Below are 24,653 nucleotides of genomic sequence, written 5' to 3' on the forward strand. Positions count from 1 at the left end.
AGGGTGGAATGAGGAGATAGTACTGGAATGGGAGACACTGAATGTGCGGCTAGAAAGGTATGAGGACATCCAGAATAGGGCAAGGTCTTTGATGCCAAGGGAGGAGATGACTTGTTGAAGGAGGGAGTGGTTGACTGTATCAAAGACAGAAGACAGGTCTAGAAGAAGGACTATAGAGAATTGTCTGTTAACTTTGGTGGTAGGTAAGTCGTTAGTAATGGCCTCTGCATAATATTTTAGATTCCTTATCCGGGGATGGGGTGGGTGTCTCAGCAGTCAGACCTCTAGCAATCTGCTTGTTATCATCTATCCTCTGGGTAGTTGGAAACTTGCAGAGTTTGTACAAGCCTTCAGGCTTTTTTTGCGCTTATCTGTCACAGGTTCTTCTAATTGAAAATCAAAAGGACCACTATTCATATGCTTGTCAGATGATGGTGCTAAACCAATGCGACCTTAAAAATAATAATCCTTGAAAACCCTGGTGCGATAATGAACCGATTTATTTGTTTACAAAAATATTCAACTCTGATAAACTTTTGAATCTTTTTATGCATCTTTTTTGTATTACACTAGTAGCATATTGGGAAACACTTAGGTGAGTTTTAGTGGTCCTTCACGCATCTTGTTATGCACAGTTGGAAACAAACATTTCAAGGTTCTGCTTGACAAACAAAAGAAAGAAACAGATTGCGTAATGTGGTAAATAGAAATGAGACATCGTTTGGAGAACAGCAAGGATATCTAACAGATGTGACTGTGTCCTAGGTGGCACCTTGATGATGAAGCATGAAAACATTGCAAATTATCGCCTTTTGTGTGTATTAGAATAAGAGAAATCTAAATTTCTGCACAAGTAGAATTATCCATTTCGGAATATGAAGTGCAAATACTATTTTGTAATTGCAAACATCCAATCATGTAGGTTTCAACCAGGCTAATTACTTGGTTTAGATTTTTTTTTTCTTTCATTGAGTCTTTGCCTTCCAAGAGATTTTGGTTACCTACACTGCAGTGTGGCAAGAGAAGGCAGGTCTCGCCAACAACCCATAAATATTTAAAAGAAAATGCCATATTTTTTTGCCTACTTATTTTACAGTGAGCAGCTTTGGTATAGTTATCTAATGTGTATGATCACATACCAGAATGTGGATTCTCTAACCCACAATCATGAAATTATGAAAAAAAAACACCAAAATCCAATAAACATGTTGGGACATGAGCCGTAGGTAGAAAACCACAATTCTTTATTATATCAACAAAACATATAAATGTAGTATAAAACATAGGTAGAAAAAGGAGATTATCAAACATAGGCAAAGCCACACAGAGAGATCATAAGGTACAACTGACTTTAATCACTGACTAGCAATAACTACCTCAATTTGCAAATACAACTAGATGGGCATTTCCTGAAGGAAATACATGGTGCTTGAACAGCGCTGCCAGCTTTACAGCAGCACTTTTCACACACGGGACCAGGGGGGCCACTTACTTTTCCACACCCGGGGCCGGGGGCGCACTTACTTTTGCACACGGGGCCAGGGGCGCACTTATTTTTGCACACGGGGCCGGGGGCGCACTTACTTTTGCACACGGGGCCGGGGGCGCACTTACTTTTGCACACGGGGCCGGGGGCGCACTTACTTTTGCACACGGGGCCGGGGGCGCACTTACTTTTGCACACGGGGCCGGGGGCGCACTTACTTTTGCACACGGGGCCGGGGGCGCACTTACTTTTGCACACGGGGCCGGGGGCGCACTTACTTTTCACACACGGGGCCGGGGGGGCACTTACTTTTCACACACGGGGTCGGGGGGGCACTTACTTTTGCACACGGGGCCGGGGGCGCACTTACTTTTGCACACGGGGCCGGGGGCGCACTTACTTTTCACACACGGGGCCGGGGCGCACTTACTTTTCACACACGGGGCCGGGGGGGCACTTACTTTTCACACACGGGGCCGGGGGGGCACTTACTTTTCACACACGGGGCCGGGGGGGCACTTACTTTTCACACACGGGACGAGAGGGTGTCATAGTCACTTTATTCTGATGTTTGACTGTGATAAATGATCATGTCCTAAAATGGACACCGTACATTTGCATAGCTGCCATCTTTGGAAGGTCAAGTTGGGGGTAATGGAAAGTTCGCCATTATTTCCTATGGGAAAAAAAATTTTTAAAATGCGATTTAAATAAAATCTACATATCGGATCGACTATAAAAGTCATAGCACACCTGTCCCCACCGAGGCCTTCGAAACGCCATCTGAACGGGGTCTCTGCGCCGAGCGGTTCGGGCCGCATTAATTGCGGAAAACGCGGAGAAGAATAATAATAATAATAATAATAACTAGATGGGCATTTCCTGAAGGAAATACATGGTGCTTGAACAGCGCTGCCAGCTTTACAGCAGCACTTCACACACCAGGGGAGCACTTACTTTTGCACACCCGGGACCGGGGCGCACTTACTTTTGCACACGGGGCCGGGGGCGCGCTTACTTTTGCACACGGGGCCGGGGGCGCGCTTACTTTTGCACACGGGGCCAAGGGCGCCATTACTTTTGCACACGGGGCCGGGGGCGTGCTTACTTTTGCACACGGGGCCGGGGGAGCGCACTTTTGCACATGGGGCCAAGGGCGCGCTTACTTTTGCACACGGGGCCGGGGGGCGCCATTACTTTTGCACACGGGGCCGGGGGGCGCCATTACTTTTGCACACGGGGCCGGGGGGCGCCATTACTTTTGCACACGGGGCCGGGGGGCGCCATTACTTTTGCACACGGGGCCGGGGGGCGCCATTACTTTTGCACACGGGGCCGGGGGGCGCCATTACTTTTGCACACGGGGCCGGGGGCGCCATTACTTTTGCACACGGGGCCGGGGGCGCCATTACTTTTGCACACGGGGCCGGGGGCGCCATTACTTTTGCACACGGGGCCGGGGGCGCCATTACTTTTGCACACGGGGCCGGGGGCACCATTACTTTTGCACACGGGGCCGGGGGGGTCATTACTTTTGCACACGGGGCCGGGGGCGCCATTACTTTTGCACACGGGGCCGGGGGCGCCATTACTTTTGCACACGGGGCCGGGGGCGCCATTACTTTTGCACACGGGGCCGGGGGCGCCATTACTTTTGCACACGGGGCCGGGGGCGCCATTACTTTTGCACTCGGGGCCGGGGGCGCCATTATTTTGGACACGGGGCCGGGGGCGTCATTACTTTTGCACACGGGGCCGGGGGCGCCATTACTTTTGCACACGGGGCCGGGGGCGCCATTACTTTTGCACACGGGGCCGGGGGCGCCATTACTTTTGCACACGGGACCGGGGGCGCCATTACTTTTGCACACGAGACCGGGGGCGCCATTACTTTTGCACACGGGGCCGGGGGCGCCATTACTTTTGCACACGGGGCCGGGGGCGCCATTACTTTTGCACACGGGGCCGGGGGCGCCATTACTTTTGCACACGGGGCCGGGGGCGCCATTACTTTTGCACACGGGGCCGGAGGCGCCATTACTTTTGCACACGGGGCCGGGGGCCCAATTACTTTTGCACACGGGGCCGGGGGCGCGCTTACTTTTGCACACGGGGACGGGGGCGCCATTACTTTTGCACACGGGGACGGGGGCGCCATTACTTTTGCACACGGGGCCGGGGGCGCCATTACTTTTGCACACGGGGCCGGGGGCGCCATTACTTTTGCACACGGGGCCGGGGGCGCCATTACTTTTGCACACGGGGCCGGGGGCGCCATTACTTTTGCACACGGGGCCGGGGGCGCCATTACTTTTGCACACGGGGCCGGGGGCGCCATTACTTTTGCACACGGGGCCGGGGGCGCCATTACTTTTGCACACGGGGCCGGGGGCGCCATTACTTTTGCACACGGGGCCGGGGGCGCCATTACTTTTGCACACGGGGGCGCCATTACTTTTGCACACGGGGCCGGGGGCGCCATTACTTTTGCACACGGGGCCGGGGGCGCCATTACTTTTGCACACGGGGCCGGGGGCGCCATTACTTTTGCACACGGGGCCGGGGGCGCCATTACTTTTGCACACGGGGCCGGGGGCGCCATTACTTTTGCACACGGGCCGGGGGCGCCATTACTTTTGCACACGGGGCCGGGGGCGCCATTACTTTTGCACACGGGGCCGGGGGCGCCATTACTTTTGCACACGGGGCCGGGGGCGCCATTACTTTTGCACACGGGGCCGGGGGCGCGCTTACTTTTGCACACGGGGCCGGGGGCGCCATTACTTTTGCACACGGGGCCGGGGGCGCCATTACTTTTGCACACGGGGCCGGGGGCGCCATTACTTTTGCACACGGGGCCGGGGGCGCCATTACTTTTGCACACGGGGCCGGGGGCGCCATTACTTTTGCACACGGGGCCGGGGGCGTCATTACTTTTGCACACGGGGCCGGGGGCGCCATTACTTTTGCACACGGGGCCGGGGGCGCCATTACTTTTGCACACGGGGCCGGGGGCGCCATTACTTTTGCACACGGGACCGGGGGCGCCATTACTTTTGCACACGGGACCGGGGGCGCCATTACTTTTGCACACGGGACCGGGGGCGCCATTACTTTTGCACACGGGGCCGGGGGCGCCATTACTTTTGCACACGGGGCCGGGGGCGCCATTACTTTTGCACACGGGGCCGGGGGCGCCATTACTTTTGCACACGGGGCCGGGGGCGCCATTACTTTTGCACACGGGGCCGGGGGCGTCATTACTTTTGCACACGGGGGCGCCATTACTTTTGCACTCGGGGCCGGGGGCGCCATTACTTTTGCACACGGGGCCGGGGGCGCCATTACTTTTGCACACGGGGCCGGGGGCGCCATTACTTTTGCACACGGGGCCGGGGGCGCCATTACTTTTGCACACGGGGCCGGGGGCGCCATTACTTTTGCACACGGGGCCGGGGGCGCCATTACTTTTGCACACGGGGCCGGGGGCGCCATTACTTTTGCACACGGGGCCGGGGGCGCCATTACTTTTGCACACGGGGCCGGGGGCGCCATTACTTTTGCACACGGGGCCGGGGGCGCCATTACTTTTGCACACGGGGCCGGGGGCGCCATTACTTTTGCACACGGGCCGGGGGCGCCATTACTTTTGCACACGGGGCCGGGGGCGCCATTACTTTTGCACACGGGGCCGGGGGCGCCATTACTTTTGCACACGGGGCCGGGGGCGCCATTACTTTTGCACACGGGGCCGAGGGCGCGCTTACTTTTGCACACGGGGCCGGGGGCGCCATTACTTTTGCACACGGGGCCGAGGGCGCGCTTACTTTTGCACACGGGGCCGGGGGCGCGCTTACTTTTGCACACGGGGCCAAGGGCGCGCTTACTTTTGCACACGGGGCCGGGGGCGCCATTACTTTTGCACACGGGGCCGGGGGGGCACTTACTTTTCACACACGGGGCCGGGGGGCACTTACTTTTCACACACGGGACGAGAGGGTGTCATAGTCACTTTATTCTGATGTTTGACTTTGATAAATGATCATGTCCTAAAATGGACACCGTACATTTGCATAGCTGCCATCTTTGGAAGGTCAAGTTGGGGGTAATGGAAAGTTCGCCATTATTTCCTATGGGAAATTTTTTTTTTAAAATGCGATTTAAATAAAATCTACATATCGGATCGACTATAAAAGTCATAGCACACCTGTCCCCACCGAGGCCTTCGAAATGCCGCCTGAACGGGGTCTCTGCGCCGAGCGGTTCGGGCCGCATTAATTGCGGAAAACGCGGAGAAGAATAATAATAATAAAATATAAGAAATCGGATTACAATATGTTGCTTGAACCTAGGAGGTTCAAGCACCATAATAAGAAAATATAAGAAATCGGATTACAATATGTTGCTTGAACCTAGGAGGTTCAAGCACCATAAATATATTAATCACCAAATATGTGTGTGGTGGGAAAGATCCCTACCATAAGAGATACATAGAAGAATATGGCAGGAAAATTATTTAAATGACCTAAATATCTTCAAGACAAATGTCCATTTGCAAAGGTTGTATATGAGCGATAAGGAAATAACCAATAGTTCAATAGATAATACAGTTAAGTCCCTTAAACAATTGCCAAATGGTGATGTTGACAATCACCGTAACTGGATGCACATACAGTGGGGAAAAAAGTATTTAGTCAGCCACCGATTGTGCAAGTTCTCCCACTTAAAAAGATGAGAGAGGCCTGTAATTGGCACCATAGGTAGACCACAACTATGAGAGTCAAAATGAGAAAACAAATCCAGAAAATCACCTTGTCTGATTTGGCAAAATTAATTTAGCAAATTATGGTGGAAAATAAGTATTTGGTAACCTGAAAGCATGCAAGATTTCTGGCTCTCACAAACCTGTAACTTCTTCTTTAAGATGCTCCCCTGTCCTCCACTCATTACCTGTAGTAATGGCACCTGTTTGAACTTGTTATCAGTATAAAAGACACCTGTCCACAACCTCAAACAGTCACACTCCAAACTCCACTATGGCGAAGACCAAAGAGCTGTAGAAGGACACCAGAAACAAAATTGTAGCCCTGCACCAGGCTGGGAAGACAGAATCTGCAATAGGCAAGCAGCTTGGTATGATAAAATCAACTGTGATAGCAATAATAAGAAAATGGAAGACATGCAAGACCACTGATAATCTTCCTTGATCTGGAGCTCCATGCAAGATCTCACCTCGTGGGGTAAAAATGACCACAAAAACGGTAAGCAGAAATCCCATAACCACACGGGGGGACCTAGTGAATGACCTGCATAGAGCTGGGACCAATGTAACAAAAGCTACCATCAGTAGCACACTATGCCGCCAGGGACTCAGATCCTGCAGTGACAGACATGTCACCCTGCTTAAGCCAGTACATGTCTGTGCCCGTCTGAAGTTTGCTAGAGAATATTTGGATTATCCAGAAGAGCATTGGGAGAATGTCATATGATCTGATGAAACCAATGTAGAACTGTTTGGTAGAAACAAAATTTGTCGTGTTTGGAGGAGACAGAATGCTGAGTTACATCCAAAGAACACCATACCTACTGTGAAGCATGGAGGTGGCAACATTATGCTTTGGGGCTGTTTCTCTGCAAAGGGACCAGGACGACTGATCTGTGTACATGAAAGAATGAATGGGGCCATGTATCGTGAGATTTTCAGTGTAAACCTCCTTCCATCAGCAAGGGCATTGAAGATGAAATGTGGATGGGTCTTTCAAAATGATAATGATCACAAGCACACCGCCAGGGCAACAAAGGAGAGATTTCGTAAGAAGCATATGAAGGTCCTGGAGTGGCGTAGCCAGTCTCCAGATCTCACCCCATAGAAAATCTTTGGAGGGAGTTGAAAGTTTGTGTTGCCCAGCGACAGGTCCAAAACATCACTGCTCTAGAGGAGATCTGCATGGAGGAATGGGCCAACATACCACCAACTGTGTGTGCAAACCTTTTGAAGACTTACAGAAAAGGTCTGAACTCTGTAATTGCCAACAAAATATTATAACAAAATATTGAGATGAGCTTTTGTTATTGACCAAATACTTATTTTCCACCATAATTTGCAAAATAAATCTTGCCAGATCAGTCAATGTAATTTTCTGGATTTGTTTTCTCATTTTGACTCTCATAGTTGTGGTCTACCTATGATGTCAATTACAGGCCTCTCATCTTATTAAGTGGGAGAACTTGCATAATTGGTGCCTGACTAAATACTTTTTTTCCCCACTGTATACCAATAAATATATATCAATCATTTAGAGGTCCCGTATGTAGATGCGGTGGGACAAGATTTCACCACAGAGAAATCTCTAGGAAAATAAGCATATCCCTGAAGCAGATATCTGCTGAAAAGATAGTGTATGAGATACAAGTGGGCAGCCATTGTGTCAAGCAATGAAACACAGTTGCATAAATAAATCATCAATTCATTAAGAGCCTTGTTCTAAAATGAGGCAAACATGCATGAAGATTAGGCTCATTCCTAAGGAGAATAGAACAAGAGCTGAAAAGCCCAGTGTACAATTAGTCCTGACCTGTGTGGTAGCCTAAGGAACACCCTACACTATACTACTTTTATATGTTTTGTTGATCTAATAAAGAATTTTGGTTTCTACCTACGGCTCATGTCCCTACTAGAGTTGAGCGAATTTTTAAAAATTTTGTTCCGATTACGATAGGCGGCGAATATTGTATTTGCAGTCTTCGGCGAACGCAGCCAAGCGTTATTGGAGTCAATGGAATAGAAATGCCTGAATATATTCGGAATCAATCGTCAAACATAAATTCGACACAAATAGGGTACCAATATGGCATGAATATGGCAAATTCAGATCCAGCGACCGATTCCGAACATATTCTCTCAACTCTAGTCCCTACGTGTTTATAGGATTTTGGAATTTATTTTGGAAGGGCCCATAATAGTGTTGGTCCTTTAGGTCATTATTAAATTGTGGTTTTTGCTGCAGAAAAATTCCCAGGTCACAGCCCCTAGTAGTCATGAACTGGTGACAGTACTCTGTTGGAGAAGTAGTGTGGTCAGGAAAAGTGTCAAGGGTCATCACAACAAGGAGATAAATTAGAATGTCACTCTCCAGAGGAGGACATGGAAGAATAGTTAGTAACTGCCTGATACAGTAGCAGATATCAGGCCTACAATCCAAAGGATAAGTTAGTGACGTAGTCAGGGGCAATAATTAGGAGTCAGCTAGGCAAGAAAGTGGGTTTTTCTCCTTTGGAGGCAATTTATTTATTTATTTTTATTTAAAGCACCACTCTAGCATACTTTTTAATGCAGCTCTGGAGTGGTGCTTCTAATCTACGTTCCCTCACCTAGCCTCATGCTTACCAGCCGCTGTCTTCATCTGTTATCGGCGCCGCTTGAGTCACACTCCAGAAGTTTGTGACCTGCTGGATCAGTCCAGTGTTTGCTCGGTGTCAACTCAATGTAAGTCTATGATTGCCAGAACTAGGGTCTCATCGACTTACACTGAGAGCTTGTGACCATTACCAACCTTTGACTTCTGGTCAGTCAAACGTTGCGGTAAAAGACGATCGTGCGGGACCGGAGCGGTTCCCAGAAGAGCAGAAGACAGCGGCTGGTAAATATAAGACTGAGGTCAGGGAACTTAGATTAATAGCATCACTCCGGCACTGCAATAAAAAAATTGCTTGAGTAGTGCTAGAAATTCATGTATTTGGGTTTCACCAAAAAAATTGCACCGTTTGACTTTAATAGTCTCTGATTTGAGCTTCTGAAAGAGCTAACTGAGAATCTGTCAATCAAGGTTTGATGAGAAGTTTGAAACTTTGTCTTTTTCTGAGCTCCTCTCCGTTGATTTATGACCACAGATTGCATAAAAGTTGAATTTACAGGGAGACAAAGGGACTGAAAAAGCAAAACATTTTGATTGTAATTGTAATCCAATTCCGGAATGATTTTTACCACCAAATACAAGCATTTTTGTGAAATAAATAGGCCCCTGGGTGTGATGTAATCTATATTATATATGGTGGGTGCCTCGTCCACCTGATACTGCTGTGTGGAAATGGGAGGAGGCAGGATCAGGCCGTGAGACAGAAAATATCACGGTAGCAGTGGAGAAGCGGTTGTCTGGATTACAGAAGCGGTTGTCTACAGGACCCACAGCCACCAGTGGAGACTTGCTCCAGGTACCAGGTACCAGGTGAGTAACAGGAAGAATCACAAAAACCTGTGGGATCGTTCTAATGTCTATAAGTACAATTAAGTGCAAAAAATATTATATGAAATTATAAGGGGGCATGAATAAGGCTGGTTTCAGACTTGCGTTTGGCAGGGCTGCGGATGGCGGCCTTCTTCCTCTGTTAAGCCCCACCCACTGCCTCGCCTCTTCCTTCAGCTCCGCCTACATCTGCATGCATCCTGCATACCCTATCTTTAACATTGGGCACGTAGGCCATGCGGATGTATGCGGATGCCTCCGTATGCATCGTTTTGACGCTGCACTGACCTGCGTCTAACACAACATGTTGCATTTTGTTGCGGTCGGCGCAGAGCCAAAACAACGCATGCAGAGGCATCCGCAAACATCCACAGGGCCTGCATGCCCAATGTTAAACATAAGGTACACAGGATGCATGCAGATATAGGCGGAGCTGAAGGAAGAGGCGTGGCAGTGGGTGGGGCTTAACAGAGGAAGAAGGCCGCCATCCGCAGCCCTGCTGAACGCTAGTGTGAAACCAGCCTAAGTTAGTTGTTTAGCCGTATGACCTGACGGTATGCAGTAGCAATGTGGCTAAGCTTCAATTCTACAAATTACAGTGGTCATACCGAAAATGCCACTCTAAATTAAGCACAATTATTTATGTGCAACCTTCAACTCAAACTTTCTTAAAAAGCAGGAAAAACATGTGTGTGTTACAGTGTCTGATCACTCACTAATCACTATACAATATAGACAGATGACACGTTTTATACTGTACCTCCATCAACTCCAATCATAAAGCGACCAATAATCACCATTTCTGGAACCCGTGCTATATTCGCTAACGATATCAATAATGCTGCTACAAGTGCAAATAGGTTGTTGATGAGCAATGTTTTTTTTCTGCAACACAAAAGAACAAAAGTAATATTGTTAATAAGTAAGGAAACTTTTTTTTCATAATTCAGTACTGCAGGGTAAGACTAGAAACTTTAGAATACAGTAGATCCAATTATAAAAAAATGCATAAAGTAGAGAGAAAGAAGAAGGAGGAAGTTGCTTGAGAGAGGGACAAAGCAAGACACACACAGACCGTGTTGCATCTTATATTAAGTGTGTTGTCTAACCTGAAAGCTGGATGCACAGTTACACTGCTCATTACTGCTGTGTTGTTTCGGGGAATTTACTAAAGAAACAAATTGGAATAGGATCCTCTTTTGTCTGTGTGAGGGAAAAACTCATCCCTATGTGTGTCCTTAATTTGGCCTCTTTCTTCCTGTCTGAATCGTTGAATTATGTTTTAGTCTGAATTTGTTTGTATATGTACCGTACTTACAGCATTGTTAAGTGCAAAGGAATAAATGCTGGTGCCATATGGATAACAATTATTATCATGAAAATTTCTTTAACATTATATCTAATAACATGTTTATGAATCTCTACTTTATTTCTAATTAGAAATTAATAAATCACCCAAAATTTGGCTCACAGGACCGTCAAAAGTTTTGTTGCAAATAGTCAACAGGGTAGCAAAAAATGTGTGAGGAAAAAAACGCACATTCACTGTCGAAGATGTGAGAGAATCAAATGTGAAGTGACCAGGAAGCTATTATCCTTCAGAGCTGTCATATTCTAGAACTGAGACCTCCCTGGAGACCCAGAAGTGCAATGTGTTCAGGGCTCAGCGCCAAAGCCGAGGTGAGGAGGCTGAGAACCGACCACCAATGAGCAAGACACAGAAGTACAAGGTGTTCAGTGCTCAGACAAATGGCCGAGGTGAGGAGGCTGAGAACCGACCACCAATTATTTAAAACGCGCTGGACGCAGCAGTAGATATACAGCTCTGGCAAAAATTAAGAGACCGCTGCAAAATATTCAGTTTGCCTGATTTTTCTCTTTATAGGTATATTTTTGAGTAAAATGTAAATTGTTATTTTATTCTATAAACTTCTGACAACATGTCTCCGAATTTCCAAGCAATAAATTTTGTATTTTTTTTCTGAAAAGGAGAAATGGTCAAAGTAAAAAGAAAACAGTGCTTTCAGACCTCAAATAATGCAAAGAAAGCAAGTTCATAATCATTTAGAAACAACAATACTAATGTTTTAACTCAGGAAGAGTTCAGAAATCAATATTTTGTGGAATAACCATGATTTTTAATCACAGCTTTCACGCATCTTGGCATGCTTTCCACCAGTCTTTCACACTGCTTCTGGCGCAAAAATGTAAGCAGTTCTTCTTTGATGTCTTGTGACTATCCATCTTCCTCTTGATTACATTCCAGAGGTTTTCAATGGGGTTCAGGTCTGGAGATTGGGCTGCCCATGACAGGGCTTTGATGTGGTGGTCTCTTAATTTTTGCCAGAACTGTATAATATTTGGATGAGCGGTCCAAGACTTTTTCTATAGTTATATTGTATAATATAACTTCTCTATAGCAGAATCTATGTGAGAGTGTATGTTGAACAAAAAGTCACTTACCTTCCTAAGGTATTCACCATTGGTATCACAATGAGAGCCCCTACAAGACCTCCAATAGCAAAGATCGATACAGTAACAGACCACATTATGGATATCGTGTTCCCGCTTACGACATAATTATATCGCGAGGACCAACTCTCATTGTATAGTTGCCTTATGTACTGTAAATAAAAAGATATTATAAATATTATAATATATCAAAAAGGCTTAAAAGAGGTATTCCCATCTCGTACATTTACTTTGTTTTAATATTTTTAAAGCACCTTCCTAGGATATTTTTTTACGGATTGAGTAGTGCGCCTAATTTAAGGTCCCTGACCCTAGTATTATACTCTCCTTACAGCGTCGTCACCTTTTATCACCGCCCCTCTCGTCGGTCACCAGCAGTTTGTGACTTGCCGGATTGCTCCACTGTTTCGAGCTAGCTGGAGGTCATAACTCAATATAAGCCTATGAGTTCCTCGCTTTGAGTCTCATAGACTTGCATTGATTGAAAGCTTATGATGATGTAAATTTTGATTTCTGGTTAGTTAGAAATTGTGGTCACAAGATGTTGTAGCGGGGCCGGAGCTGAAGACAAAATAGGTAACGACGGTGAGTATAAGACCGTGAGCAGGGACCTTTCATTAGAAGCACCACTCCAATGTGGGAAAATAAACCTGCCGGAGTGGTACTTTTAGACTATGTATCATATCTGAAATGAGATCAAGTTGTCGAAAAGTGCAGGAACGTGTTCAATGGAAAAAATCTGGATGCCTTTAGTCACCAGCTATAGAGGTATAACAGAAAAGAGTTAATGGTTTCTACTTTTGGGGAAATGTTGACCAATGCAGGGCCCTCCACATTTAATCTCCACATATTTGACTTCAACTGTTATTACTGATTTAGGCTGTTCCAACTCACAAAATGCCAGTAAAGGCCTCCAAAGCTCCTGCACGATGAGTAAGTGAAGTTTTCAGATTTTTATCTCTATTATTAGTATTTGTTCCATTTGTGTAGTCTGCCCTTATACGGGATATTTGCAGTCTAATGTTACTAATCCATCACGTTGAGATACTGACAGACCCCGTTTCTCAGACCCCTCATCATTCAGGTAACATTTATTCCAAGAATTTTTTTTTATTTAGCATTTCTAGCTGAGGTTGTTTTCAGCCACATCAAACAGCAAGAAAGAAAATCTTCTAAATATCAGCACAAATACAACAACAGGCTCATTTATCTTACTCCGATAATACTACACTGAAAATGCCATGGTTACATACAAGAAATAAAAGATAAAAAGGTCAAGGTTACACAAAAAGAATAAAAATGTTATGGAAAGACAACTTTGTAGATATTTGTCTCCAGCAAGCAGATGACGTACGTACTCTTTGTGATGATTGCACAGGCTGTATCATAGAAACTGATAGCAACCCTGTAAGAAAAGAAAACAGAGAAACCGCTGATATCTGCCATTCAACCCAAAACTGCCTGACCATATTCCCTGCTGTTAAAGGGGTATTCCCATCTCCCGGATCCTGTCCTAATATGTAGTAGGTGTGATAATAATAATAATATTGGCCAATAACTTCAATTACAAATGTAATTGTGGCGCCCCAGGGTCCTGGTCGTCACAGTAGCATTGCTTTCCTCATGGGGAGAGTGATGTTACGTTTGGAGGCGATGAAAGATAACTCTCACCAGGTAATCACAATGCACACAACATGTTCACACTCCAGGCCAGAAGGGGGAGCTTTTGATCCTATTTACTAGGTGACTCCTCTATATACATTGTGGTTTGGAGGGAAAGAGAGATTAGATTGTCAGAGAGACAGAAGACAGCAGATGGACCTAGAGGGTCAGAACGTCTGAATGGGCCGTGTGGTCTGAAGTTCCACAGCTCCTGCAAACAGACATACAGAAAGCCAAACATTGTTCAGTGAGCATGAAGGAGAGCAAAGCACAGGAGAGTGATATCAGGGGAGACCAGCCAAGAGCAGGCTGACTCCCTCTGAAGCCCAGTTATCCAGTAGCTGGAACACCAAGGTTGTAAGGATCTCTACGACTTACAGCAGAAACCAGCAGGACAGCTGAACTGCAAGTTACCTGTCCGCCTTAATACCCAGGAGGCACGGTGACACCCTTAGAGCCCGGGGCATGCTAGAGTCTCTATAAACAGGCTCAAGTCACCAGTCATAAGGGTTATTGTCCTATCCTATACGGTGGACAGAGAGAGAACATCTGTGAGGACCTTATGTGAAGCCATAGGCAGTAAGGAACTATAACACCACAGCGCTATAGGAAGGCTCTTACCTCCACCTGGAAAAGGGGGAATCTGGATTTGCTTCCAAACCGGCCGGACCCTGCCTGCCCTGGACTATGGCTGCCATGGACTTTAGTAAACCAGGTAAAGAGACTGCAAATCTGTGTCCTCGTTCTTTACTGCCCCATTCACCATCTTCCATCCACACACGGGAGCCCTTAGGACCTACTTCACCTGTGGGAAGTTATACCATCTAGCTGCCATAACATCACCCCAGAGGACCCCTTAAAGCAGCGTCGGTCAACACTGACCGAATACCACAGGTGGCGTCACGAACATGAACTTTATTCCCTTTAAAGACCTTTCCCTTTTACATGGGCTCCCAGGGCCATGGACCAGGTCGCCACCGTGACATCCCCCTGTGAACACAGGACCCGGTACCGAGTACCCCACGGCCCTGGCTGGTGACTCATAATTAGTGTTGAGCATTCCGATACCGCAAGTATCGGGTATCGGCCGATACTTGCGGGTATCGGAATTCCGATACCGAGATCCGATACTTTTGTGGTATCGGGTATCGGTATCGAAACAACATTAATGTAAAAATGTGTAAAAGAGAGAATTAAAATAAAAAATATTGCTATACTCACCTCTCCGACGCAGCCTGCACCTTACCGAGGGAAGCGGCAGCGTTCTTTGTTTAAAATTCGCGCTTTTCTTTCCTTTACGTGAAGTCCCGGCTTGTGATTGGTTGCGTCGCAGTCACATGGGCGACGCAACCAATCACAGCAAGCCGTGACGTAATTTCAGGTCCTTAAGGATTTTAAAATTACGTCCCGGCTTTGTGATTGGTTGCGTCGCAGTCACATGGGCGACGCAACCAATCACAAGCCGTGACATCACGGGAGGCTGGACACGCGCGCATTTTAAAATGCGCGCTTGTCCAGCCTCCCGTGATGTCCCGGCTTGTGATTGGTTGCGTCGCGGTCAACCAATCACAAGCCGGGAGGCTGGATACGCGCGCACTTTAAAATGCGCGCTTGTCCAGCCTCCCGTGACGTCCCGGCTTGTGATTGGTTGCGTCGCGGTCAACCAATCACAAGCCGGGAGGCTGGACACGCGCGCATTTTAAAATGCGCGCTTGTCCAGCCTCCCGTGACGTCCCGGCTTGTGATTGGTTGCGTCGCGGTCAACCAATCACAAGCCGGGAGGCTGGACAAGCGCGCATTTTAAAATGCGCGCGTGTCCAGCCTCCCGGCTTGTGATTGGTTGACCGCGACGCAACCAATCACAAGCCGGGACGTCACGGGAGGCTGGACAAGCGCGCATTTTAAAATGCGCGCGTGTCCAGCCTCCCGGCTTGTGATTGGTTGACCGCGATGCAACCAATCACAAGCCGGGACGTCACGGGAGGCTGGACAAGCGCGCATTTTAAAATTTCGCGCGTGTCCAGCCTCCCGTGACGTCACGGCTTGTGATTGGTTGCGTCGCCCATGTGACTGCGACGCAACCAATCACAAAGCCGGGACGTAATTTTAAAATCCTTAAGGGCCTGAAATTACGTCACGGCTTGCTGTGATTGGTTGCGTCGCCCATGTGACTGCGACGCAACCAATCACAAAGCCGGGACGTAATTTTAAAATCCTTAAGGGCCTGAAATTACGTCACGGCTTGCTGTGATTGGTTGCGTCGCCCATGTGACTGCGACGCAACCAATCACAAAGCCGGGACGTAATTTTAAAATCCTTAAGGACCTGAAATTACGTCACGGCTTGCTGTGATTGGTTGCGTCGCCCATGTGACTGCGACGCAACCAATCACAAAGCCGGGACTTCACGTAAGGAAAGAAAAGCGCGAATTTTAAGCAAACAACGCTGCCGGTTCCCTCGGAGAGGTGAGTATAGCAATATTTTTTATTTTAATTCTTTCTTTTACACATTAATATGGTTCCCAGGGCCTGAAGGAGAGTTTCCTCTCCTTCAGACCCTGGGAACCATCAGGAATACCGTCCGATACTTGAGTCCCATTGACTTGTATTGGTATCGGGTATCGGTATCGGATTGGATCCGATACTTTGCCGGTATCGGCCGATACTTTCCGATACCGATACTTTCAAGAATCGGACGGTATCGCTCAACACTACTCATAATATACCATAGTTTTTCTGATTTGCTTTCCCTTTTTCCTCATATGCAGGCATTGCAGGACCATAGGTATCTATGGTTACAACCACTAGCAACTAGCTTTCTGTCAGATACCTAAGGTCCTGCGATGCCCTGCAGATGAGGAAAGTGACATAGCGAATCAGAAAAACTATACGACATTTTCTAATTGGAGGTATTGGCTCATATTATTATTATTATACCTTCTACATATTGGGATAGGATCTTGGAGATGGGAATACCCCTTTAAAGGCAATCTGTCACCAGGAGTTCACACCTCAAACAGTTTGTACGTGCATGTAGCTCTTTCAGAGACAAGTCCAGCAATATATTTACATGGCCATTCCATTCCTCCATTAATAAGAAATCAGTGTTTAAATTGAAAAGCAAATGAGTCTGAAGAGCTCAATGACTATGGCTAGTAATGAGTGAGCGTGCTCGCCACTGCTTGATGCTTTATCGGGGTGCTCAGGCACATGCGTTACTCAATCGAGTATTCCTGGTGCTCGAGAGACAAGCTCAAGGCCCCGAGTCTCACGTTTTGCTACTTTTTTCAGGGATTGCCTGACAATCACGGTAATTCCGTAGCTATGTTGGCTACTGACATTACTGTGACTGACCGGCTGCATCATGTTGACGGGTTTATATAAGAAACGTGATGATCGGCACACTCCACCCCAGAAACAGAGTAGAGATAGCTGCTGGAGGAGGGATAGCTTTTGATTAGGTGTAAGGATTATTTCCTTGCAGTCCTTGCTGCTACAACCTAAAAACAAAAGTCTTTTTCAGGCTAGTTACATCTATTATTTTCTCTATTAAAGGGAATCTGTCACCCCCAAAATTCGCTTATAAGCTTCGGCCACCACCATCAGGGGCTTATCTACAGCATTCTGTAATGCATTCTGTCATGCTATAGATAAGCCCCCGATGTAACCTGAAAGATAAGAAAACGAGTTAGATTATACTCACCCAGGGGCGGTCCAGGTGCGGTCCGGTCCGATGGGCATCACGGTGCGGGTCCGGCGCCTCCCAACTTCATACGATGACGTCCTCATCTTTGCTTCCTGCCGCAGCTCCTGCATCTCTGACCTTTCCTGGCTCCTGCACACTGCAGTACTCAACAGGGCAGATAAAGTACGCCTGCGCATGCCCAAAGAAGGTAGTAAAACGTTAAAACATGACATTTACCATAACTACCAATGAGTGTAATTTTATGACCTCTACTGTAGCCAAAGCTGACTGGCAAGTACGATGAGAGATGGCCCAGTTTTTAAGACTATGTTCACAGGTTGCATTTTTGCTGAATTTTTGTAAGCATCCTTTCAAGCTTTTTTTCCAAATTAAAAGCTGCTGTTTACAGTACCAGCAAAAGATTTCAGAAATCTCATGCACACGGTTGCTTTTTTTTCTGACTGATATAGTTTCTGACTGATATAGAAAATTGCTGAGTGTTTGAAAAAAGCAGCCTGTCAATTCTTTCAGCTTTTTTAAAATTTTTATGCAGCTTTTTCACCATTGAAATCAATGAGAAAATGCAAAAATGCTGTAAAAACGTGAAGTGTGAACATAGCCTAAGGGGTGGATGGGACTTTTTTTTCCTTTTTTTTAAATTTTGTCTTATGTACAAGTCATTAAACAGGAAAGACTGTTTCCTATAAAATCCAGCTATCTTTTGTATGTTTTATCATCAGTCCATAAGGGTAGATGCACACGATCAGTAGAAGGTGGGAGTTGGACACTGTGTACTTGTGAAGCGTCCAACCTGTAGCGTCCAGATGTTACAGCATAGTGGATGGGAATTTAAGAACTCCCATTCCTGCTATGTGTCCAGAGATGCCTGTGGCAGACTCGTGGAGACTGACATGCGGCATGTCTCTCCAGACAGCAGCTTCGTATTATAGAATGCAATGGACATGGTGAATCCACATGGTTCAGTGAACACATGCGGATTCACCCAAGTTCAATAGACGGCAGTGCTTTGGACGCAGAGAACATGCACTGCATCCAAAGCACTGCCACTGCTGGATCATGTGCACATACCATAAAAGTAAAGTATTCTGACAACATTGTTTCCAGCAGCAGCCTGGGAGTCAGAGATGCGTCCAGGCGTCTTCATCATGCTGTTCCCATTCCATTTGAGTGCTGTTTCAATCCGTTTCAGAGATTTTCCTGCCCTCCTGTTAGGATCAGCAGGAAGAATGTTTGAATTTCCCATTGACTTCCATAATACTTGTTACTCAGTTCGAGCCCGTCAGAGCATCCAACCTGCTCAATTTGAGTACCCAGCACTCGAGCTTTTTACTGCTCGTTCATCAGTAAGTATAGTCGATCTGAAGCCTCTGTCACACCAGCTCTATTTCCCATCCAGCACCAACCTCTCCTGTTGACTGACAGGTCCTTGGCCTGAAGTCACACATAATAAATATTATAATATGGAAAAAAAACAGTGTAGAAAAACATTTAACACAAAATCCTGATTTAAACATTAGGTAATTTCCTGATGATATTCCCTTTAAATCTTTTTGCTTAGCAAGACTCCCTAACTATTCTAATCCATTCTATTACTATTCGAAAATTATTCTCTGCCCCGTGATGTCACGACAGTGTAAAAGCAGTTAGTCTGACACTTGATGTGAGCAGACACACAGAAGGAGAGCTCCCATTCATAATCCTGATATCCTGGCCTGCACTGTTCAAAAACCTTAGCAAAGCACAGTTTCTACCTCATATAACACTCTGGCGTCAGTGAGGAACAGAGCCTGGGAATTCCTGAAGAGTATGACACCTCACAATCTAATAATCTTTATTTTTTATATAGCGCTAACATATTCCGCAGCACTTTACAGTTTGCACACATTATCACTGTTCCCGATGGGGCTCACAATCTAAATTCCCTATCAGTATGTCTTTGGAATGTGGAAGGAAACCAGAGTACCTGGAGGAAACCCACGCAAACACGGGGAGAACATACAATTCCTGCAGATGTTGTCCAGGGTGGGACTAGAACCCAGGACTCCAGCGCTGCAAGGCTGCAATGCTATCCACTGAGCCACCGTGCTGCCCACAAAAGCTGTGCTGGTAAGGCTAAAGACATAAGGCTGCTTTCACACATCATTTTTTTGCCGTCAGTCACAATCTGGGGAATTCTGAAAAAATTGATCCACGGGACAACCACAGGAAGGGTACATGCATTTGCATAGTCCTTTCACTGGCCTAATAGCCAGTTTCCTACTCCACACTGATGAGGGGCAAATACCCCGAAACAGCTGTCAGTGGATGGATACCATGTTTTGGCATAGGTGGTTTTCCTTTATTGGATGCTGCCCTTCCCGTGGTTGTTCCTTCCCAGTGAAAGACCTGGATATTCATTGCTTGCGTTGAGAAACACGTGATGGTGTCTCCGCGGCTTTTCTCCATGCATCTGCATATTTCCCTTGAGGGATGGAGACAGTGTTCTGGATCACTGCATTGAGAAACACATGATGGTGTCTCCGCGGTGTTGGATGTTTTGATCTCCCCGAGGTCATTCATCCTTATGTTTATAGTCCAATTAGGTAAACAGACATATTGGCTTACTGTGTGTTAGTAGAAAAATGTTTAGAATTGAGAGTCCTCAGTGGTTGATACCTTTTAATGGCTAACTGAAAAGATGGTAACAAATTGCAAGCTTTCGAGACTACTCAGGTCTCTTCATCAGGCATAGACTAATACAAATTCTGAAGAATCACATATTTATGCACAACATAGCACAGAAAAAAAAGAAACAGAATTACCATGAGTGATAAACAGTTATGTCTAGGGTTGAGCGACTTTTATTTTTATAGGATCGGGTCGGGTTTCACGAAACCCGACTTTCTCAAAAGTCGGGTCGAGTGAAATCGGCCGATCCTATAAAAAAGTCAGGGTCGGGGTCGGTTGAAACACGAAACCCAATGCAGTGCAATGGGATACTATGGTTCCCAGGATCTGAAAGAGCGGGAACCCTCCTCCAGGCCCTGGGATCCATATTTAAGTGTAAAATAAAGAATCAAAATAAAAAATATTGATATACTCACCCTCGGACGCGCCCTGGTACTAACTGGCAGCCTTCCTTCCTAAGAATGAGCACGTGAATGACCTGCGGTGACGTCGCGGCTTGTGATTGGTCGCGTGAGCGGTCACATGGGCGGTCGCGACCAATCTCAAGCCGCGACGTCATCTAAGGCCCTTCACACGCTCATTCTTAGGAAGGAAGGCTGCCGGAAAGAAGCACGGCGCGTCTGAGGGTGAGTATATTACTATTAGGTATATACTCACCCTCGGACGCGCCCTGCTTCTTTCCGGAAGCCTTCCTTCCTAAGAATGAGCGCGTGAAGGGCCTTAGATGACGTCGCGGCTTGTGATTGGTTGCGACCGCCCATGTGACCGCTCACGCGACCAATCACAAGCCGCAACGTCACCGCAGGTCATTCACGCGCTCATTCTTAGGAAGGAAGGCTGCCAGTTAGTACCAGGGCGCATCCGAGGGTGAGTATATCAATATTTTTCATTTTGATTCTTTATTTTACACTTAAATATGGATTCCGATACCGATTCCCGATATCGCAAACATATCGGAACTCGGTATTGGAATTCCGATACCAGATTCAGAAGATTGCCGACCTCATGGCCGACCCCACACAGGGGTCGGGTTTCATGAAACCCGACTTTGCCAAAAGTCGGCGACTTCTGAAAATGGCCGACCCGTTTCGCTCAACCCTAGTTATGTCCATAAATGTTGGGCCAGTTCTTAGATAAGGAATGTTTTATTGTCCTCTGATTGGGGTCTCTGTTGTGATGACCCCTTATAGTCTGAGGGGCAAGTTCCTTAGTTGATGTAAAAAGACTTAAATCCATGCGACACATTCATTCCACCACTAGGACAGTCAAAGGTCGTCATCAGTTTATATTCCCAGACTCTTCTGTCTCTCTGAGTTTTGAAGTTACCTTTTAACACAAGTAATTTCATGTCCATAATGCTATGATTTGGGAGACAAAAATGTATTGCCACAGGTAGATTCATTCTTTTTTCTCTTATTGTGTGGCGATGAGAGTTCATCCTTGTTCTAAGCTTTTGCCCTGTCTCCCCCACATACAGACCCCCAGTCGGATATTTAGTACAAATAATTAGGTACATCACATTAGAAGTGACGCAGCTGAAAGTGCCTGGTATCTTGTGAATTGGGGATCTTTATCTTGTCCGTGGTCATTATAAATAGACAGGTTTTACATTTTTCTGGTTGCAAGGAAAGGTTCCTGCAGCTGTTGGAGAGGACAGGGAGCTCTTGACAATGATGCTTCTTAGATTTGGGGGCTGCCTAAAACACAGTAGTGGGGGGTCTGGAAAAATGGATTGTAATCGGGCATCTTTTTTTTTTTGTAAAGGTTGTAATTTCCGTGCAGCTCCCCTTAGCGCCTCCAGATTTGAATTGTAGGTAACTACTAGAGGTACCCGGTTATTTTCTTCTTTAGCTTTGTAATATAGCAGGTGATTCCTTGATATTCTAGTTGCTCTTGTAATCTGGTTTTCAATTGTTCTTGGATGGTAGCCCTGATTCAAAAAGGTCTTTCTGAGGTGACCAAGGTGTTCATCCCTATCCATTGGGTTGGAACATATACGATTGTATCTGATGGCTTGTGTGCGTGTGTGTGTGTGGCTTGATGGATGTGTGTTAGTAGATAATTCTATAAAGGAAGAATTGACAGAATTCTTGGAAATAAATGAAGGATCAGCTTCAAAAATAATATTGTGGGACATCATGAAAACATATGTTAGAGGAATATTTATACGAGATATTTTTAGGTATAAGTCCCACGTTGCGGAATTGGGTGCGGATTTTTCCATACTTTTTTGTAAAATCCGCAGGTAAAACGCAGGTTTTGTGTGGGTTCCACCTGTGGATTCCTATTATGGAGCAGGTGTAAACCACTGTGGAATCCGCACAAAGAATTGACATGCTGCGGAAAATACAACGCAGCGTTTCCGCGCTGTATTTTCCGCAGCATAGGCACAGTGGATTTGGTTTTCCATAGGTTTACATGGTACTGTAAACGGTATCAAAAAACAGATGCAAATCCGCAGCGGCCAATCTGCTGTGGATCCGCAGCAAAATCCACAACGTGTGCACATAGCCTAAAGCTAAAACCAAAAAGTTCACACAAACTCTCCAAAATAATGTGGAACAGGCTGAAGGACAATATATTTTAAGCCCATCAGTGAACAATAGGCAAAAACTGGAAATAGCTCACAAATTATTTAAAGATCATCTTATATCTAGAGCAGAAAACAATTTTTTTTTATAAAGCAGAAATATTTTGAGCAGGGGGAAAGTGTGGGACATCTTTTGTCTACTATAGATAAATCACAGGAGGGTCCGTCTCATATCATCCAATTAGTTACGGAAAATAGAGATATAATAAGGGGGAATGATAACATACTTAAAGCTTTTCATTCGTTTTACACCAATATATATGAGTCAAGGTTTTATGGTAAAGGGGAAGAGCTGGTGCTGTTTTTAGATGGAATACATTTGCCCAAGTTTAAGAAGGTAAGTAGTTCCTATTTAGAGGCCCCATTGACAATTGCTGTATTTGAGGAAGCCTTGCAATCCCTTGCCAATGAAAATGGACTTCGTTCTGATGGACTGCCCTTTGAATTTTTCAAAAAGTATAAAGATAATTTGATTCCCAAGTTACTGGAAACTTTTAATGAGGCACTAAAATCTGGTCATCAAATGCCAAAATCTATGTGTGAAGCAATTGTAGTAATCATTTTAAAACCGGGAAAAGATCCAATGCGACCTGACTCTTACCGACCCATCTCTCTTCTATCAGTTGACACCAAGATTATTGCAAAGGCCCTAGAAAATAGGTTATTTTACATTGTTACTGAGGTTATTCACCAGGATAAATCAGGCTTTATGCCAAACCGGTCCACAGCAATATTCCTCTGAGTTCAGTGAAGTCACATTGGGAGAGGAAGGGATATTTGGTTGCGGTATAGAGGTAACTGATTGTAAGAGTATAAACTGTTGTGTTGCACTGCAGGCGAGCCCGTTCGCTCACTCATATAATTGTCCCAGTTCCCAGGATGTTAACAGGTTAAAGGTGGCCAGTTTGGACAGGCACATCAGTAGGTAGACTTATAGGAAGTAGGCACAGATTGTTTGGGGACCACATTGTACAGCACAAGGGTTACAGCCTCTCGACTGAAAGTCTGTATAATGTTTTGAATGTTTTCTATTTTCTGGTTGAGTCATCGATGTAACTAATTAAAATAATTACAGTGAGTGAACCGTGTAGGAGTCGGTGTTCTTGCCTGTGACATTGCTGTATCCTGAGGAACGCACAATTTACACCTTAGCATAGTCTGCAGGATACAGCAATCTTTATGGATGAGAAGGTGGCGGGAAGCAGTTCCCCGATGCTCAGGGCTCAATGTGACCCCAGCCCAGCAAGGCAAGCTTGACCTGGCACAGTCTACCAAACCATTCCCAGTGTCATTGGTAAGGCTTAACCCCATGGTGTCAGCCAAGGTAGGGTACCTTCCAGCAGTGACCCTACTTCACCACATAGCCAAGTATGACAGTAGTTATATGGGCCTTCAGGATTGAATGGAGAGGATTTGGAGGGTGGTCAAGACATGTACCTTATCCTGGAGTTACAAGCAGAGGTAGCTCTGAGTGTCCTAGAGGGTGATGCAAGGTGGATATTGATGGTGCACTCCGAATCCAATAGGGACACCATAGAGAAGATATTTGCACTGTTGGAAAGGGTCCATGGAGTCCTATGCAGGTGGCATGGTTGAGGAGCTAATTCCTTAACTGGCCACAGCGTGAGGGTGTGACACTGATGCAGTACTCAAATGCCCTTCAGGAGGAGCCACAGAGGGGCATGGGCATCTTTCAGGAGCTGGATCAGCTCCTGAGAGACCAATTAATTGCTGGGATAGTTAATATAATAAGTCCTTACAGTACAAGCTCTGAGAGATGACTTGAGGCAACTCGACTCTGACGTTTGATGACATCTACCTAGCCACC

At 46.1% G+C, this 24,653-nt stretch overlaps 1 protein-coding gene across 3 annotated transcripts in view; it reads right to left on the reverse strand.

Annotated features, from left to right (window-relative positions):
• Positions 1-24,653, reverse strand: part of SLC2A9 (solute carrier family 2 member 9) — a 466,623-nt gene that overhangs the window by 314,363 nt on the left and 127,607 nt on the right. For all 3 annotated transcript variants that reach the window (XM_077280149.1, XM_077280147.1, XM_077280148.1), the window contains exons 4-5: positions 12,193-12,353; positions 10,490-10,614 (exon numbers count right to left, since the gene is read on the reverse strand). In XM_077280149.1, coding sequence (XP_077136264.1) covers positions 10,490-10,614; positions 12,193-12,353 — 286 coding nt within the window. The remainder of the gene's footprint in view (positions 1-10,489; positions 10,615-12,192; positions 12,354-24,653) is intronic.

Source organism: Ranitomeya variabilis, chromosome 1, assembly GCF_051348905.1.
Source record: "Ranitomeya variabilis isolate aRanVar5 chromosome 1, aRanVar5.hap1, whole genome shotgun sequence".
Classification (NCBI taxonomy): domain Eukaryota; kingdom Metazoa; phylum Chordata; class Amphibia; order Anura; family Dendrobatidae; genus Ranitomeya; species Ranitomeya variabilis.